The following is an 18,780-nucleotide window of genomic DNA, read 5'->3' as shown; positions in this document are numbered from 1 at the left end:
CAGGAATTGGGAACCATATGGCAAACTGCTTCCTTTGAGAGGATGCTCACCCATGCCCCTTTACTCACAAGCCAGCTTGCTGTCAAAACTGGAAAGGGCAATAGCAAAGGCTTGTAGCGCACACATCGGGTAGTTGTAGTCCATGGTGAACACGTCCTCAGCCACGCGGCCAAACTGCATCACTATATAGTCAGCTGCAAGAAAGGTAATAAAAGATGACAAAGCATTACTTTTGTTTGCAGCCCCTACCAAATAAATATGCATTCAACATCATCCTCTGACCCAGTTCAATGAAATACAAACAAAATATGGTCACTCATCAAACTGCACAACACTTATTCATGCAAATGGGTGTGCTGGTATCAGAGGGAGAAACAAAGCCTGACTGATAAAGGGTTGTGAGACTTGTTACTGCCAAAAAAATGACACAGATAAAAAGTATTTTTTGCAAGCATGGAGAGAAAATTGCTTCTGTATAGAATGTTCAAACCTGTTATACAGATGTGGTGCCAAGTTTGGTGTGCACCAAGAACCAATTAATTCTATTCTCACTTAACTGTAGGCAAGTGGACAAGCAAGGGTAACAGGGGGAAAAAAAGGCATGATTGTGAATTAGTCATAATTACTGTGTCCCACAGCATACTTCTAGAAAAAATGGCTTCTCATGGCTTGGATGGGAAAACTCTTCAATGGGTAAAAGACCAGCTGGATGGCCAGGCCCAGAGGGTTGTGGTGAAGGGAGCTAAATCCAACTGGGGCCAGTTAGTAGTGGTGTTCCCCAGGGCTCAGTATTGGGGCTGGTCCTGTTAAACATTTTTATTGATGATCTGGACACGGGGAGATTGAGTGCACCCTCAGGAAATTTGCAGATGACACTAAGCTGGGTGGGAGTGTGGATCTGCCTGAGGGTAGGAAAGCTCTGCAGAAACACTTGATTGATGGGCAACTGCATGAGGTTCAATAAGGCTCAGTGCTGGTCCTGCACTTGGGACACAACAACCCCAGGCAGCACGGCAGGCTGGGGGAGGAGTGACTCAAGAGTTGTTTGTCAGAAAGGGACTTGGGAGTGCTGGTGGCAGTGGCTCAATATGAGCCAACAGTGTGCACAGGTAGCCAAGAAGGCCAATGGCATCTTGGCCTGGAGGAATAGTGTAAGAATCCTGTAGCCAGTAGGCCTATCATCCCACTTCACATTTGTGAGGTCACACCTCAAGTGCTGTGTTCAGCTTTGGGCCCCTCACTTTAAAAAGGACATTGAGGTGCTGAAGGAAGTGCAGCCAAGGGCAATGATGCTCAGAAAAGGCCTAGAACACATGTTGTATGAGGAAGGGCTGAGGGAGTTGAGTTTGTTTATCCCTGAGAAGAGGCTCAGGGGTGACCTCATGGCTCTCTACAACTGCCTGAAAGGGGATTATAGAGAGGTGGGGATTGTAGAGAGGTGGGGACTGGTCTCTTCTGCCATGGCTGCAGGGAGAGGACTAAAGGGAATGGTTGTAAAATGAGACAGGAGAGAGTCAGATTAGATGTTAGGAAAAATGTTTTCCCTGTTAGGGTGGTCAGGCACGGGAATAGGTTGCCCTGGGAGGTGGTAGAGTCACCATCCCTGGAAGTGTTTAAGAGGTATCTCAATCTGTCGCTGGAGGATATGGTTTAGGGTTTAGGGGTTGCAGCAGAGTGGCTGTAAAGGTTGGGTTTGATGATCATAAACATCTCCTCCCACCTTGATGATTCTATGATACCTCTTTGCTGTAGCATATTCAGAAATTCTTCCCCAACATTTTTTCCCTTTTATGCTCTTTATCAGCAAGAGCAAATCTAAGCCTCATTCACGATTGGAATTGTTTAATTGAAGAAGTAGATGTAACTGTTTCATCTTTAAAAATGCAGCAAATGCATACACTGTTTCTGTTTCAGTGTTGCTCTCGGATACTGGCACAGCCACTTCACCATTGACCAGTACTCCCCTGCAGTCTGCATTGGCACTGGTATAGCCCAGTGTGCTCCAGCACCCAGTGACTATGCATGCCTAAAGTGAGCATAAAGTGGGGCAGTGCCATATCACTTGAGCACTTGCCTTTACTCCAGATCCAGTAATTGTACCCAGGCTTGAGAAAAAAAGAGAGCTGCCACTGATGGCAGAAAGCAGCCCATCAGTAATGTCCTAGTGATGGTGCAAAGGGCTGTCCAGACATTGTCAGGGTGTTCTGTAGGGCTAATGCTACAAAGACTAGTAAAGGCACAGTGGATGTGCAGAGGGACTGGTCTGACTGTTGCTATTTCCAGCTGAGCAGTGTATGGGGAGTAGAGAACAAAAAATACCCAAGGACTGTGTGATACACACACTTGAGCAAAGTGACATTGCCCCACAGTCCTGCTGACTGCAAGTACTGCAGCTCTGAGAGAAGAAATGACTCCTAACTGTTGCTCAGTTCACAAGGTGGGCAGCCACTGGAGAAAACTAAGATAGCACATAGCAGAATCCTCTGTCACTAGCATAAGCATTTAAACACTCCAACTTGCATCAATGTCATGGCCTCAAGTCAAAACAGCATTAATCTGGACCCAGAGAACTCAATTAAACCTGCTCAGGTAACAACTATCAGAGCAGAATCCCTCCCATGCTGTGCATGCAGTAGTGTTCCTACACATTACAGACAGGGAGCTCTACTTACGATCATTATCATGAATTATTTGGAAGTTTTTCACTGAGGCCTGTGTGACTCGACCATGGAAATTTAAAACATAGGACTGGGTGTCATCATTCCAGACTGGTGTTTTGTTATGCAGCTCGATGACACTCTCTGTATTTTTGTTCTGCCATCTTGCAAGAAGTGTCTCATGTTCCTGCACACACCACAGATACACACTTCAGTTTACCATACTCACATGACAAAAAATACATGAAAAAAGAAGAAAAGAGTTCATAAATCTGAGCGCCAAGACTAAACTGTCACCCAAAACACCATCAACAAATGAAACAGAGAAGTCTATCTGAAAGTGAATGTGCTTTTAAGTCCTGTCCACAGTTTGCAAAATGTTAGTTGTATATTTTGCTATCAAAATACATTATTATTTGTAGTGTTTTTGTGAGTGACAGAAGTAGTCACACAACCCATTTTTCTGCAATTGTTCAAATACCATTTTTTTTACTTCTAAAACTTCAGAAATGCAAATAAATCCCCCTAACTCTAACTGGAAAAGAACTCAAGTTATTTTTATTGTTGGCTGATGGTAGAACTTACATTTCGTGGTCTGATGGAAACTCTTTCGTGGTCCATATTCATTCCTGGTACAATCACACTCATTTTACGAGGTCCTTTAAACCCCAAGACATTTGTTTCCTAAAAACATTTAGAAGAGATTTCATCATGTTCTTTATTTTTAAAGTTAATTTCTTCAACAGAGAGACATAGTGGCAGGAGGGGAACTTACTAGTTAGTCAAGCCAAAAATCATCTTGAAACTCCCACCTTCACTGGCACTGCTAAACATTTAAGCTTTGTCTTAAACATTTAAGCTTTCCAACAATAGGAAAAATGGAAATAGAGAGGTTTCCAAAAACACTCCTAGCACTGGCAGCCAGGAACCTTAATATCATCAAAAAAAAACCCTCTCTTTGTTAAAAAAGGATATGAATTAAACAGATTGTTGGCTATTGCTAGATCCCAAAATAAAGGAGCTGCAATTTAAAAATCATAAAATGCAGTCACACATTTTGATGCGAGACAAAATTAAATACATGGGACCAACTCCATTTATTCCAGAGCCAGCACAAAAGCAAACAAGAAGAAGCTGCCAGTAAGAGCATCTGTTAGCAGTGCTGTGGTTTTCAAAGTTTTCAGACATTTTATGCTTAGAGACAAGGATGGTTAAAAACAAACACATTAACATGAAGGCAAATTTTCTAGTTATGAAGGCAGGGAAAGTAAAGAAATTACATGGGCAGCAAATATAAATCCAAGGAAAATACTAGTTCTTCCGTTAAACATGATCTGATTCTTTTCTGACCAGCTTTTCACAAAAGCACTCCAGTGTTTCACTATTCTCTCAAAACACAACTATTAAGATCTAAACCAGCCTAAAGTCTTATTTTTATCTGACACCCTTTTTTTTTTCTCCTACAGAAGCAACTAGAGCCAAATATTTCAGTAAGTCATCATCAGCTTTTGAAAAAGTAAAGGGCAGTATTTTCCTATCCACTCAGTAACACCTGATTTTAGCATTAACTCCAGTAAATGAAACAGTGACACCTCTGAGAGTCCATCTCCTCGTGTTTTACAATACCTTTATTTTCAGTTGCGTGCATTTTTCCCCCTCTGCCATTCTGAAGTGAAAGGCTGTGGACACACACTAAGGAATCTCAGGAAGGCCATTTCCATTGGTGCTATTCCCAGCAACATACCACAAGATGCCATGAACCAGACACCCCTGGGCTCCAGCTGGTGTGGCTTTACCACTGGGAGATTTTGAAGTGACACATTCACTTTTATATTTTTAATCAAAGTGTCCTGATTTTAAGGAACACTAAACTTTGAAAGCATCTCTGCTTTTCAAGTGAAAATCCATGCATATCAACTCACTGAAAACATCTGAAAATACCTGCCTAAAATTTACTCATGCAGTTTTATCATCCATCAGACCTTTGAAATAACTTTAGTTGTTTCAGCAAAACATCTGGAGATTTTCCACAATTCAATAAAAATTTTCATGCATGCATGAAAAATACCACTGAGTTATTTTACTGAATACTCTGGAAGCAATCCACGTATATTCATATATCTTCCTAACCCTGTAAATTAGTGGGATGATTCTACCTCTTTTGTACCACATCCTTTGGCAAAGTAGAACATGTTATCAGTTCAGCTGGAAGCACATACTTGGTTCTGCATCATGGCAAGATGAAAACTAATATGACTGACAGCAGATTTTATAAGTAGTAGAGACTCAGTACAGCAGAGGACAAGTTCTAGGAAAAGATCCATGCTTATGCTTATTTTCCACTAACTACTGACAATTTTAGTCTTCTCTGCAATGCCTTACAAGCTTTTCTTATTAAGTTGCAATTATGCTACACATAATTAATTCAGATGCTGACTGGTTAAAGACATTGTTCAAGGTAGAATTAAATAATACTACTGAATCACTTCCCTCCCAACAAGCCACTCTGAAAAAAATGAGGGCTATATTCTTTGGATTTACTCAGAAACACTTAAATTGGTACTACTGCCACATGATAAGAGAATGGTTACTAGTTGCACATTGCAACCACCACCAGTTATCACACATTGTATTGGCAAATGCTACCCTTTTGCTAAAATCATGGCACCAAACTGAAATTACATAAATGTGGAATAGATGAGGAAAACAATAGGGAGCTGTAATTAAAAGCAGACCTTTCCAATCTACCTGCATCCAAATAAAATTAATTTCCCTTACCTCCTGTCTTATTTCCTGCTTACCTTTAATTTCACTCCTCCACTATTTTGTGTGTGTAAATTCAAGACTATAAATGGTATTAATATGGGAACATGGGCCAAATTCTGATTTCACACCATTTTAATGCCACTGATAGTATTAGTTTACATAGGAACACAAAATAAATGTTGTTTACTGGCAGAGCCCTATCGACTCAACCAGGACACCAATGATTTATATAAGCTAAGGACTTGGCCCAGTATTACTCAGAAGCTGCACTCAACCTTAGCCCATTCAGTCAGCTGCTCTGTGAGAATGTGTCACAATAAACTGGACAGAAAGAACACAGAGCCTCTCCCCAGGGCTGCTTTTAAAATCTTGCACACTTTCAAAAAATTATGTAAACATCTTGCTTTGGTGGCAATAGCTGCCACAATAAAAGCAGCAAGGTGTATATCCCAGCAGCTTCCAGGAGATTCACAATTTCATTACCCCAATTTTCTTTCAGCCACTGCCCTTTCTGGGCTTGTTTCACACAGCTGTGCCTTGTCCTTAATATTTTCTGTAGAAACTATCATTCTGCAGAAAGCCCAGAATCACAGAACTCACAGTAGTAGAGCACAATGAAAGTAATTGAGGCCTGAGTAGAACCACGAAGTCTTGTTGCTTTACTGAAACCAGAGTCACACTCAGGATATCAACTGAGCTCCCTGGCTGCGGAATCTGACAGAACCACAGAGTGGTTCAGGTTGGAAGGGATCACAGTGGGTCATCTGGTCCAACCTCCCTATTCAAGCAGGGCCACCCTAAAGCACATGGCTCAGGATTGTGTCCAGGTTCTTGAATACCTCCAGTGAGGGAAAATCCATAACCTCTCTGGACAATCTGTTCAGTGCTCAGTGACTGCACAGTAAAGAAGCTCTTCCTTGTATTCAGACACAAACCGAATTGTGAGATACTATGGATATAAAGGAATCCAGCACAGAAAATCCTGGTACAAATGGAAGTTTCACCTTGCTGCTCCTTGGTAAATTTTACCAAGCAATTCTGCAATCAGCCATTAGGTGCTGCTGCAGGTTTGCTAATATGCTGGGAGCTGCTGGAGTGAAAATGGTTAACGGCACCTAAGGAAACTCTGCCCTTGCACTAACTGTTCCCGTTGCTTGAAATATGCCCTAAGGTGGGCTCTACAAAGAGAGTCCTCAACACATTCATCCCACAGTTAACAACAGATGCATCAGCAGTTTCTGCCCGTATAAACTAGATCTGCTGAGATGATTCAGCAGGTCAGGCTCAGTAAGTTGGTGGAAGCAGGTACAGCTTGCTCTCCACATGGGTACTTGATTGGATGACCTGAGAGACAGTGAGAGGCATTGTGGTCCTTTCAAAGTGTTGGTTTTTATAGTTATTGCTGCAGGAAAAAAAAAAATCTCAAGGCAGGAATTAAAAGACTGCCTTAGGACAAGGGTGTTTCAGTACTGCTCTTTCTGGCCAGAAAGTTCTGCTGCACCCAGGAACAGTAATCTCACTTTAGCAAACCTAGCTAGTAATGAAATACTATTCCAATTTCCTTTGTCCTCTGGCCACAGCACATCTGCAAGCCTGCTGCCTTTCTCTGTTAGTATCAAAACAGCAATGGCATGACCCATTTTTTAATACAAATGTACAAGTTTCAAACTGCTGATTACAAACAGACATAAAGGAATATGGAATTGTTAGGAACAGTTCCTAGAACACAGAAGGACATGGAACTGTTGGAGCAAGCCCAGAGAATGGCTGCAAAGTTGTTAAGAGGACTGGAGCATCTCCCCTACGAAGACAGGCTGAGGAGGATGGGGCTGTTGAGCCTGGAGAAGAGAAGGTTGTGTGGAGACCTCAGAGCAACTTTTCAGTATCTGAAGGGGCCTATAAAGGAGCTGAAGAGGGGCTCCTTATTAGGAACTGCAATGATAGGACAAGGGATAACAAGTTCAAATTGTAGAAGGAAAGTTTAGGTTAGATATTAGGAAAAAGTTTTTTCCTGTGAGGGTGGTGAGACACTGGCACAGGTTGCCCAGGGAGGCAGTGGCTGCCCCAACCCTGGCAGTGTTCAAAGCCAGGTTGGCTAAAGCCTTGAGCACCCTCATCTGGTGGGAGGTGTCCCTGCCCATGGCAGGGGGTTTGGGACTAGATGATCTCTAAGGTCAATTCCAACCCCTAATATTCTATGGTGATATGATAAAAGCAGCTTAGCCACATTCTCCAAACACTGTCCATGGTTCTGTTCTTTCCAACACCCACACTTCTAACTACCTCTGCTGACTAGGACAACTTATTTGTTAATGTTAGTCATTCAAATATCATTGTTGTTGATTTAAACAAGCAATGCCTAATTTAAATATATATATATATTTTTTTTAAAACCATTTATCCTTGCTCCTTGTATTTCCAGTTTGCCCCAGATGATTAGTTGTCTGGCTTCAGGGAAAGCCCTTTTATATAAACAAGTAAAATTTCCTTTATTAAACATGTAGGGTCTCCTAGGTTCCTACTGAAACTTCAGTCAAACTCTAAACTGACATGAGATCCTGGAGTCTCTTGTTAAATCCTGTTTGCTGGATTTTCTGAAATTCTCAAGTTTCAAATCCAACAGGAATGGAGGGATATACGTATGTGTCTGTCCATCTGGCTGTCTCCAACCATAGGCCATGTGCCTGAGTAACAGCACATGTGAACAAATACACTGTTTATACTACATTCACAGGAAAACTGCATCTTAAGCAGCAGGAAAAGGCAGCACTGGCAGCCAATACTGCCCCCACTTCAGTGTGCTCCACATTTAGCATGGAAAGGATGGGTCTCTGTTTTCTTATCCATGTGCTGAAATCTTCCAGCTGCATTGCTCCCCACAACCTGATGCTGACCCTTCTGGGAACACATTATGTGCATACACAGGGTATATGCTGGGAAGCCTTGACTTTGACCTGCCAGATTTTCAGGCATCCTTGGTTTTCATTTGACTTGCCAGATTTTCAGAAAAGTGCTTCTTGAGTGTTTTTGACAGAAGTCATTTATTTGTGAAAACAGAAAGCTTTCTGTAGCAGTGTACAAACCAATTTTGACTGGAAGAGGTTTTTTTGGATCCAGATATTTCTGAACAGAAATAATACTCTCACCAAAACTGTTAGTCATAAAGTAATCATGAAACAACAGCAACTGTGTTTCAAGCCTTGACTGTCTGCTTTGCTCCTGACAAATGCTATTTACTGTGCTATAAGAGGCTGATTTCTCTCATTCAAGTGAATTTTGCTTTTTTTTTGGAGAGTTGGTTTGGGATTTTTTGGGGGTAAAAAGGAGTTTTAGAGTTTTTAACCCAATCTCTCAGCTGCTGCAGACCCAGCTGTCCAGCTGCTATGTTTTGGATCAGAGAGGCCTCCTACAAAATGACATAACAAACGATCATACTTTAGAGCAGTTACGCCATGTGCACAAGTCTTTGCAGTTCAGGAGGCTTCCTTGGGTGACATCTGCAGGCTGTGTAGAATCCTACCCCTGCCAGAGGGCTATGGAAAAGCTCTAACACCTGACCAAAGGCAAGACCTGGCCAACCCTGTTCAGTGCACAACGTTTTTCACCTCTACTTTCCACTGAATTTCTTCGTTTCTCTAGTGGAGATCAGCTGCTTGATTACATCAAAGTATGAATGCTGATATACATAATCATAAGTGAGAAGGCAATTCAGTGTGCTGTTTCAGAAACTGAACTGCTCTTCCTGCACATTTTGCCTGTGAGTAGTACTTACATAACAAATAGCAGCTAGCTCCTGACGCAGGGTACTCGCCTCCAGGCTTGATGTTGTTTTCATTGGATTTACTCCATTGTCATAAACTGTAAACTTAGTTCCCATAAGATTTGATCTATCAAAATAAAAGGAAAATCCAATCACCATTTGTCAGTAATGCTGCCCAGGACATCTATGCTTTATGCACTGTAGCCCCCAAAGGAAAGACAAATATTGAGTAGAGGGAGTTGTTATTTCTAATCCCAGATAATTGGCAAGTCCTGGATTAAAAGCCATAACAAAAATGTAAAGGTACAGTACAGCAGAGTATACTAAAGGTCCCTTATCATTATGATGAAGACTTCTCATGATGTCTTGCAAATTAGTGAATTCAAGAAGCAATGAGGAAAGACTCATGGGGGGTTATTTTATTTGCTTGATTGGGTTTTAAAATACACTTATTCTCTACAAAACTATCTGCTTTCTTACCTGACTACTAAACTTTATTAGAATATACAAGATCAATCTTTCCTATTTCATTGGAAAGGAGTGCAAAATACAGCATGGAACATACTAAAACCACATTATCCTCATTCTGTCTGCACTGCAATAAATAGTGTGCGGAGTTCCAAGATCCGCACAGACCTTTTCCACAGGTACAGATGATCGAAGCATACACCAAGAGGCTCCACAGAGGTATCAACAACAGGCTGATGTATCATGGGGTGACAGACAGAAAAGAAACATTTGGTTCTGAAATAATTCCACTACCTGTAAATAACTAATTTGGATCTTAAGGAAAGGGCAAAACCGAAGAGATTTTCAGACTATGTAACAGACAGAATTTCCATTCCAAGGTATCTGTATCAATAGAGGCTAGACACACTCTACTCATGCACTTTTGAATATCCCATTAAGGTAAGTTGTACTTGTACACCCCTGAGAATCTGGCCTTTGAGCATTTAAGAGCTGCAGTCCTGCTGACTTTTAATAAAACGTGATCCTGTAATTACTTTAGACATTTTGACAACATGCCTTGGATACTGGTGATCTTTATTCCATGACTATTATCACATGATGTATCAAGATTCTACTTAAGAAGTCATAGTGGCTTACAGACTTTCTAATACCGAATGAACCATATATTATATCAAGAAAATTCTTAAGACATATCACTGTTTACCTCAGTTTTCCAATAAAACTCTCTCCACCCCGAGACAGGTCAGTTGGGTCTATAGAGATGAGGTAATTAGAGGTTTTACTCTTCTTTCGTTTCCTTCCAGCTAACAGAAACACCTAAGCAAAGCAAAAAAAATATTCTAGAATGCTAAAGGGGTTAGCACACACCACTTCCTGCTTTGATATCAGAAAGAAACCATAGGCAATTTTTCTGTCTTCCAGCATCATTAGCAAATGTAACAGAAAGACTCCTGGGACTTAGTAAAACCAGGAAAAAAAATCTGGAAAGGGAAAATGACTTCTCAACCACTCATTCCATTATTTATGGTGTAAATAATTAAATATGATCTATTTTGTTAAATGTTTAATTCTAAGTTGCTCTGGCTCTTTCAGTTGAATTGAAAGTAGATGCTTTTCAGGCCACAGAATACAGTGAGCCCCAACTGCTGACAGTCACATAAAGGTGCCATGCATGGATTATTTAAGGCCAAAGATTAAAAATAAGAAGAAAGGCAATGGAACAAAGTGATACTGTTGTTTTGCTTTTGGAAGACTGTAGGGCAGATGTCAGTGAAAGTGACATACATTTAAAATATAAGATTACATTTTCTTTGTAAGACTTCTTCAGATTTATTTAGGGTTTTTTTTTTTATTATTGAGATGCAACTGGTATGCCATTCAAGTTATTTTATGACCTTTTTACCATGCTCCCTTTCCAAGTGGAGGTAATAAGTAGGGTACATCCCTCGGTCCATTCCCTTCTTGTCTCTTGTGATTCTGCATTTGACAGTGACACCCTGTGGAGCAGGTCTTATGGCAAATTCCTCCAGGTCATCGACATCTATGAGAGGCTCATTTGTGGAAGGACTGGGGGCTGAGGCTGCTTCCTAAAAGAATAAGCAAAATTAAAGTTCTCTTAACTTTGATTCATAAGGTTATAAGTACAAAGGAATGACATTTGATAGAAGCTGCACTTTTTATAAAAAAAACCCCAAGGGACATGTTGTCTTCCCCATTCTGGTTCCTCAGCAGCCTTGAAGACAGCTTGTCATGCCAAGGACCTCTTCCAATGGGTCATGCTCTTGACTACCACAGACCCAGGGAGCAGTTGCCTGTGCAGCTGATGCTCAGGGTACAGACACATCTGGCAAAGCAGAATAGGGTGGCTGCACAGATAGAATGCTGTACAGTTACACAGCAAACCCTGGCTCACACCTTCCCATCTCACCACACTCCGTTCTTCAGAAAGACCATACTCAAGGAAAGTGACAGCCTTTGATGAAATGGAATAGGAAGAAACAGTTTAATCTAGATAGAGATAAAACAAAGATGGGAAGTCAGTGCAGTATATAAAAGAGTGGGACACCATCAACTGGTTTAGCAAGAGCTTGTGGTTCAGAATATTTGAACAAGCTGAAGTCTTATTTTATGCTTGGATGTTAGCAGTTAGAACAGGGTGGGGAAATGCCCATAAAAAAGTCAACGCAAACAAAAGATCCTTCTCAGCACCTGCAAGAGGTAGAAAGGTAAATATTTACTGTTTACCTTTCTCTTCATTCGAGTTCAAACAATATTTACTATTCTTTTCTCCAAGACAGTATTCTCACTGCTTGCTCCTGTGAACCCTGAGAGTTATCACAGTTAAATCACCTTGGAGATACTCTAGTGCATATTAAAAACAGAACAAGAAAGCCAGGCCTATCCTGACTGCACTCAGTACATAGCAGTGTGGATACCCCTTCTTTGGAACTCCCCCCTTACCTTATTGGATTTCTTGCTCGTGGCAGAACCAGGCCGGGTGTTACTGTTTAACTGTGAAGAACTGGAGCTGTCTTCATCTTCCTCATCTTCTTCCTCATCAAAATTCATGCTACTTGAAATGCCTGAGGAGAAAGTAGCACACTTATATGAAATATTAATACATTAAAGCTGTCCATACTTGCTGTAAAACATCACTTATCATACTGCTGCACCCTTAAGCTCACAGGTGAGTGAGGGTGTGTGTGAGGGAGGTTCACTGTGCAAGGCAGTGCATGAATACAGGGGTGAGACAGCACCTGCCCTGAAAAGCCAAACCATTCAAGTAAAAGAGAAAGGAAATATCATGGTTTCCACTCCACAGAGAAGATCAGGTTACCCAGGAGTAAATATCCATTTAGGAATTAAATTCAGATCATCTTCAGTCAATCAAGTGCTTCAAATACAACACAAATCTTAAACCTGAAATTGGAACTGAGAGAACAATCTAGCACAGCCACTTGGAAGACTTAACAATTAAAATACAAGCCCTTTTGCAGCACACTTTTAACAGTTCCTATGTGATCTGCTGAAGAGCACAGCTCTTAGACTGAGAACAAACATTCATATCAAGGAAATGTTCTCATGCATCTTTATTTCACGTAAAGAACAGTATCAGCCCAGGCCAAAGGAACTGCCTTACAGCTCTTGAAAATTTGACATTACAAGAATGCAAAACCTCAGACATTTCAAAGGCAAACAAAACTTTGAACATCAAATAGGTCTCAGCAGCAAAAAGCATCAATGGTGGGACATTTGCCAGGCCTAGCTTTTCAAGAAGTATCATGCAGATGATTCTTCCCGACATTCCCGACCACCCGACATTCAAGTTCAAACTATGTTCCACATGTTAGAGACTATATTTTACCCCTAAAAAACCAAAACCAAAACACTTGGTCCAGAATTCCCATTATTGATAAGTCCAATGCAGAAGGATAAATGACACACAGATTTCCAGAGCCAAGCAGCATGGGCATAATTAACTTCTTCCTTCTGTACTTACCAGGAACATGATCCAGGGCAACAAGACTGGATTGGGAGGTGGAAGAGGACCAGGATGTATTTGCATGGGGATCTGGGAAAGGAAAAAATCCAAGGGTTTGATTCTGCAAACCCTTAATTGAGTGACAAGCATAACTTGGCAAGAGGACTCCACACAGAGCTACAGGCTTACTGGATGGGGCCATAATGCTGCCACTTTAATTATCAATTATGGACTTTTTATCTTTCTGCACTGCACAATCAAATTCACTTTCTACCTACTTATACCTGCTGTGATGTTTTTTAGTACCTTGAATAAAGTCAAAAAGCCCTGGACCATAGAGCTGAAGCTTCAGAAAACATCACCCACATTCAACAGTTGTGCCACAAACCCTTTTGCATGTGATGCACCCTGGTAGGATTTTGGCCTACTTTTGAGTTCTAACATTAAAAAACAAGCCCTCTAACCTGACTGACATAAGTGATATACACACATTCTACAAAATATTCATTCAGTAACATTGGAAAAGCATTCATACTCAGATGGCCTAAATTCTACCTGAATCTCTATGCCTAGTGTGTCTTCATCATCAAAAGATGATATCAAGCTCTTTAAACTGTTTTCCTGGGAGTTCCAAGGACACACACAGAGATTTTAATGCAGCTTAGACTTCTGGAACACGAAGTTGGTCTGCAACAAGCAGTGACTGAACCAAACTAATGTACAGAAATATAAACAGTACATGTCGACTCAGTAATGGTTTTCTTCAGATCAAATTTTGGAACCAAAAAAGGCATTAAAATACTTTTTTTTACACTATTGCTGCTTCAAATAACTTCAGTGCATATCTCTTTAAAATAGCTTTTGATGCCAGACACACACTGGATAGTGAAATACCACCAGAGCAGTAAGAGTAAGTACATAAAAGTAAACCAGAAGCATATGCAATGCTTGCATTCTGTTCAGCTGCACTGTGAAAGGTCTCATTATCCACTTCTTCAGTTCCCTCACTGTGGACATACACCACAGAGCACGACAGCAAAAAGTTTCAGTAGGATCTGTTTATGCAGGGGAGGCCTGAGTTCACAGGTCAACAGATATTTTCAAAGCCTGTAGAACTCACTCATTATTAATCACACACTCATTAATCGTGAACATTATTTATTAATAATGGCAACCATGTTCTATGCATGGCTAATAGAGACAGTCCATCTCCTCAGCTGGCAGCTGCACAGTAAAGCCATACTTCATATCCACAGACTTGATCAGTTTATTTCTACACCTGTGCTCACTATTTCACCACCAATATTTTACTGTCAGACTTAGAAAAGTCTGCACTCATGACCTGTGGGGAAGAATGCTTCAGATAGCTCCTCTTTTAGTTTTGAATCCAGAAATTATATCTATTCCTTCCCTGAATCTCAAAACAGTTGTGAAGAAGAAGTGGTGAAGAAGAGCTAAGACCAAATTGCTCAGTCCAAGTCTTTACAGAGACATATTGGAAACTGATAAATGTGAGGATTACATGTTAGTTATTCAGTGTTAAAACTCATGGAAGTCTGACTCTGTCCCAGTGACTCATTTGCCAGGGAGCAACTCTACAGATTAACACTTTGGAAATCAAAAGGACGAATATTTCCTGCAGGAAGAAAAATAAAATCATTCTAGTATGGCAATTTCCAACAGATGGAGAAATCAAATAAAGCATTTGGCATTTTCTTGCCAGTGGCATATTCTTTTCACACTCAGTAGCCTATAACCTCTTGTCTCGTAACAGAACTTGACTCATTGGGGAACCAGAGACACATGCTAAGAGAAGTTTCTCTCCACCAAGTTAGCGCTAAAGAGCAGAAAAGACAGAAAACAGGGCTGTCTGACAGGACTCAGCCTTTCCCATTAAGCCAGTTAACATTCCTCTCTGCGTTCTTTTCTTTTGCTTCCATTTCATACAAGAGAAAGACTGATGGGAAACAGCAATTCTAAATGCTTTTCAGACTAATGGTGACATGTCAGTAGAAACATAGAATCATCGAGGTTGGAGGAGACCTCTAAGATCATCAAGTTCAACCATTAACCTGCCAGTAAAGGGTAATGGCAGGAAGATCCTTCTGTCCTGGCACCAATGTTGTGGGAGCAATCCTCAAACATAGGCTGTAACCCCTGAACTCTAAACCATATTCTCCAGTGCCAGATCCCAACATCTCTTAAACACTTCAGGGATGGTGACTCCATCACCTCCCTGGGCAACCTATTCCAGTGCCTGAACACCCTGACAGGGAAAACATTTTTCCTAACATCTAATCTGAATCTCCCCTATCTCAGTTTATGACCATAACCTGTCATTCCCAATATGGACATTCCACAAGCAGGGAAGTGGCAGTGGGAATCCACATAAAAAGCCTTATCTCTATATGAAGTTCCCCATGAATCCTGGGATACTCAAAACTTTCTAGCAAGCCTCCTCTGCTGGAATCAAGCAGCAAACCATACACAAATAGTAAAAGTATTTAAGGAGATGCTGACATTTGCAGTCTTGTCTTAATACCTTTCTTTATGTCTTACCCAGCATAGCTCTGCTGCGAATAAAAATAAATACACCTCAGTATTCTCACTTGAAAAAAAAGTGCCCATTTCCCCCCCACTGCCTTGACTTGAAGCATACTAGTCACTCACTCTTAGCAGTGTCTATTCTGACCAGGGGTACACTAAGACCTGGTAGAAAAGGTCATATCATATATTTAAGAATATAAAAAACCAAAGCAGAACAAAAAAAATTCAGTTTGTTGCTTCTATTAAAAATCAACAAAAATTTGGGGAGAATAAAAATATGTTAACCTGGGGGAAAAAAATATCAAAACTCGAAGTGTCCTCCAGCATCAAAATCTGAGCACTGTGACCTAATTTGAGAAGTCTGTGGGTAGTTTTTAAGTCAATCGGCTTCAATTAGTAGTGTGCCTGATGATTAAATATTCTGGGCCATGGTCTAAGGCAACACAATCACCACACAGATCAGAACTTGTTAGCTGTGCCCAACACCCCTGTGACTCAAATGCCCAGGAAATGCCTCACTTGGAGAAAATCTGCCCATTTCAGTTGAAGCTGCTCACATCTGCAGGATAACGTCCCAGAAAAAATGAATCTTAGTGAGAACTCCTCTGCAGACAAGAGGCAGCATTTAGGTATGAATAGTCTATTCTACGCGAGTCAAGTTTGCACTTACATTTTGCTCTTTATACACAAAGAGTTTATTCTTAAATCATCAGAGCACACTTGGCTTGAGCCATCTTTGCTTCAAAAGCTGTACACTGAAGGAGAACAAATCCGAAGCAAATGTCTTCAGAAAAAGCTTTGTGAGAATTTCGAAATCTTTTTTTTCCCTTCCTACAGTTAATGTCTCATGAGAGATAACGACAGTGCAGGAAGGAAGAGACAGGTGCATGAATGTGTACATACACAATCTATCTCCCAAAGCATGCATGGCTCTAGGAAAAAAAAAAGTATTCCAGAACATTTGAGGACTGTGCGTGGGAAATGCTGTAGAATACATAGTGCTGTACTTTTCACCTCTGCAACCATGAACACACCATATGAATACATGAACAATATGTAACTGACAGCACGACTAAAATGAATATTCTAGTTTGAATGCTGCTATTCCATGTTCTTTTTTTAACCCTCAAGTAAGTAATTTCTAGAGTTGTACAATATAAAAATGTGAACAGATGGATGTAAGCATTAGCATCTGCTTGGTGCCCTGCACTGCACTGCAGATGAGAAAGCCATAACTCTGAGAGCTTGGAAAGCTCTTTTTCCTTGGGATTAGAACTTCATTATTTCTTATTTATTTATTTATTTATTTAGATAATAGAATAGAGACTAACAGGCTCAAGGAGAAGAAACACAAACTAGCACACTCTGCTTAGGCTAGAGCTGAGTAAGAATAGGAAAAGCAGTCAACACACATCAAACAAGCAGTGAGAATGTGGAGGAAGCTTTGGCTACTTACCTTTTTTCTGCATTGCTGTTCTAAGATCTTGTTTGCTTTGCTGTTGTTGGCCACTAGCCACTTTCTCTCCATCATCTTCATCGTGGCTAGACTGTCCAACAGTGAGAATCTGCACTTGACTTCCTATCTTCTGAACATCATCTTGAAAAGCAGCTGGGCCATCAATCCCTGTCAGACAGCAGCAAAAGCCTTAGCTGTTTTTGTCTCAAGAAGTTACTGAAAAGAGAATTGCTTACTCACAAAAAAAAGCATATTTTCTAGGAACAAGAGATCAGATGTTCATGATCACATTCAGTAATATTTCTCGACTTAAACAAGACTAAACTAGCCTCCAAAGCAAGCACCTTACTTCCCAATACTGCACTAGAGAATCTCCAAGAGAAGATCAGGATTTCACTGTTGCCCTCCTTACACTAAAGCAGACTCATCCATGCACCAGAAACGCTGAAAACTAAACAGAAAAGGAATTAACTGGAGAGAACTGACAAAGAAAACAAAACTTTCATAAGGACACACAACTGGTTCAGAAACAGAGACCGAGATTATGCCATATCCCCTAATAAACAACATTGATATTACAAAATGATGCTTCAGAGTTTCAAAATTCTGGAAAATTCACAAGTAGGTCTAGCAGTGTATACGACAGAGGGGCAAGCACATTAACAAGCCTTTTGAGCTAGTGAATTACCAAATAGTTAATACATTAGACTGAAACTATAAAGAAGATATTGCATATTCCCTATTCCATATTCTCCATCCTCTGAGATGCCTAAATCCTGGTGGGGCATGGTCCTGGGCAAACTGCTTTGAGTAGGGATGTGGTTCTAAACAGTCCCCAGAGGCACCCCCCAGCCCCAGTCATACAGTGATTCTGTGGCTTCTGACCACAGCCAGAAAGAAACTATTTGCCACCTTAAGGCTGTAAATCACCTCTGAAGACAGAGAAAAAGAAAATACAGGGTGGGGTGTGTTCTTATCACAAGCCAACTTCATTTTTTTTCTTCAGGACAGCAAGTTAAAGCATCACATTGCAAATGTACTTCAGCTCCCAGTTAAAACATAGTGCTGTAAGATGTTACTAAATTAGCTATATAAAAATGCACTTTTGCATCAGTAAAAATTGCAATATTATCACGTACAGATATAGTAAATAGCATAAGCTGTATACAGTTGCTGTTATGAAATTTTTGTTACTAAATTAGCTATATAAAAATGCACTTTTGCATCAGTAGAAATTGTAATATTATCATGTACAGATATAGCAAATACCATAAGCTCTGTACTGTTGCTGTTGTGAAAATTTTATTAACAAACAAGCAACATTGTGGAGAATTAGCAAGCACTACAAAGAGCTAGTTCAGTAAAGGAATATGGTGCTCCTCACACCAGAACTGAATAAATCCTGTGAGAAGGAGCTGCAGGGATTGGGATTTTTTTCAGCCTGTGATTTGTAGCAGAAGTCTCCAAGAATACCATTTCATCCTGCTTTGCCAGCAGCTGTCAACTTGCATTAAAAGACTCCTGGATTATACATTTAGCATGCTTAACTGTACTTTGCAATATCTGCTGTCACTGTCACTGCGATATGAAGCATAAGTGAAAAGAGAGTGGTCCACACCCTCAGGAACAGCACTGGCTATGC

At 40.6% G+C, this 18,780-nt stretch overlaps 1 protein-coding gene across 1 annotated transcript in view; it reads right to left on the bottom strand.

Moving 5' to 3' along the window:
• Window positions 1-17,306, bottom strand: part of TUB (tubby bipartite transcription factor) — a gene marked incomplete at its 5' end in the record, with an annotated part of 17,672 nt that extends 366 nt beyond the window's left edge. The window contains 9 exons of the mRNA XM_009078886.1: window positions 1-194; window positions 2,673-2,844; window positions 3,243-3,341; window positions 9,196-9,310; window positions 10,358-10,470; window positions 11,049-11,240; window positions 12,115-12,236; window positions 13,154-13,225; window positions 17,139-17,306. The exon at window positions 1-194 is cut by the window's left edge and continues 366 nt beyond it. Coding sequence (XP_009077134.1) covers window positions 61-194; window positions 2,673-2,844; window positions 3,243-3,341; window positions 9,196-9,310; window positions 10,358-10,470; window positions 11,049-11,240; window positions 12,115-12,236; window positions 13,154-13,225; window positions 17,139-17,306 — 1,187 coding nt within the window. The remainder of the gene's footprint in view (window positions 195-2,672; window positions 2,845-3,242; window positions 3,342-9,195; window positions 9,311-10,357; window positions 10,471-11,048; window positions 11,241-12,114; window positions 12,237-13,153; window positions 13,226-17,138) is intronic.
• Window positions 17,307-18,780: the final 1,474 nt, after the last annotated feature.

Source organism: Acanthisitta chloris, unplaced genomic scaffold (genome assembly GCF_000695815.1).
Source record: "Acanthisitta chloris isolate BGI_N310 unplaced genomic scaffold, ASM69581v1 scaffold14157, whole genome shotgun sequence".
Classification (NCBI taxonomy): domain Eukaryota; kingdom Metazoa; phylum Chordata; class Aves; order Passeriformes; family Acanthisittidae; genus Acanthisitta; species Acanthisitta chloris.
Note: the sequence above shows the minus strand (reverse complement) of the source record. Positions and strands in the feature narration are given on the sequence as shown.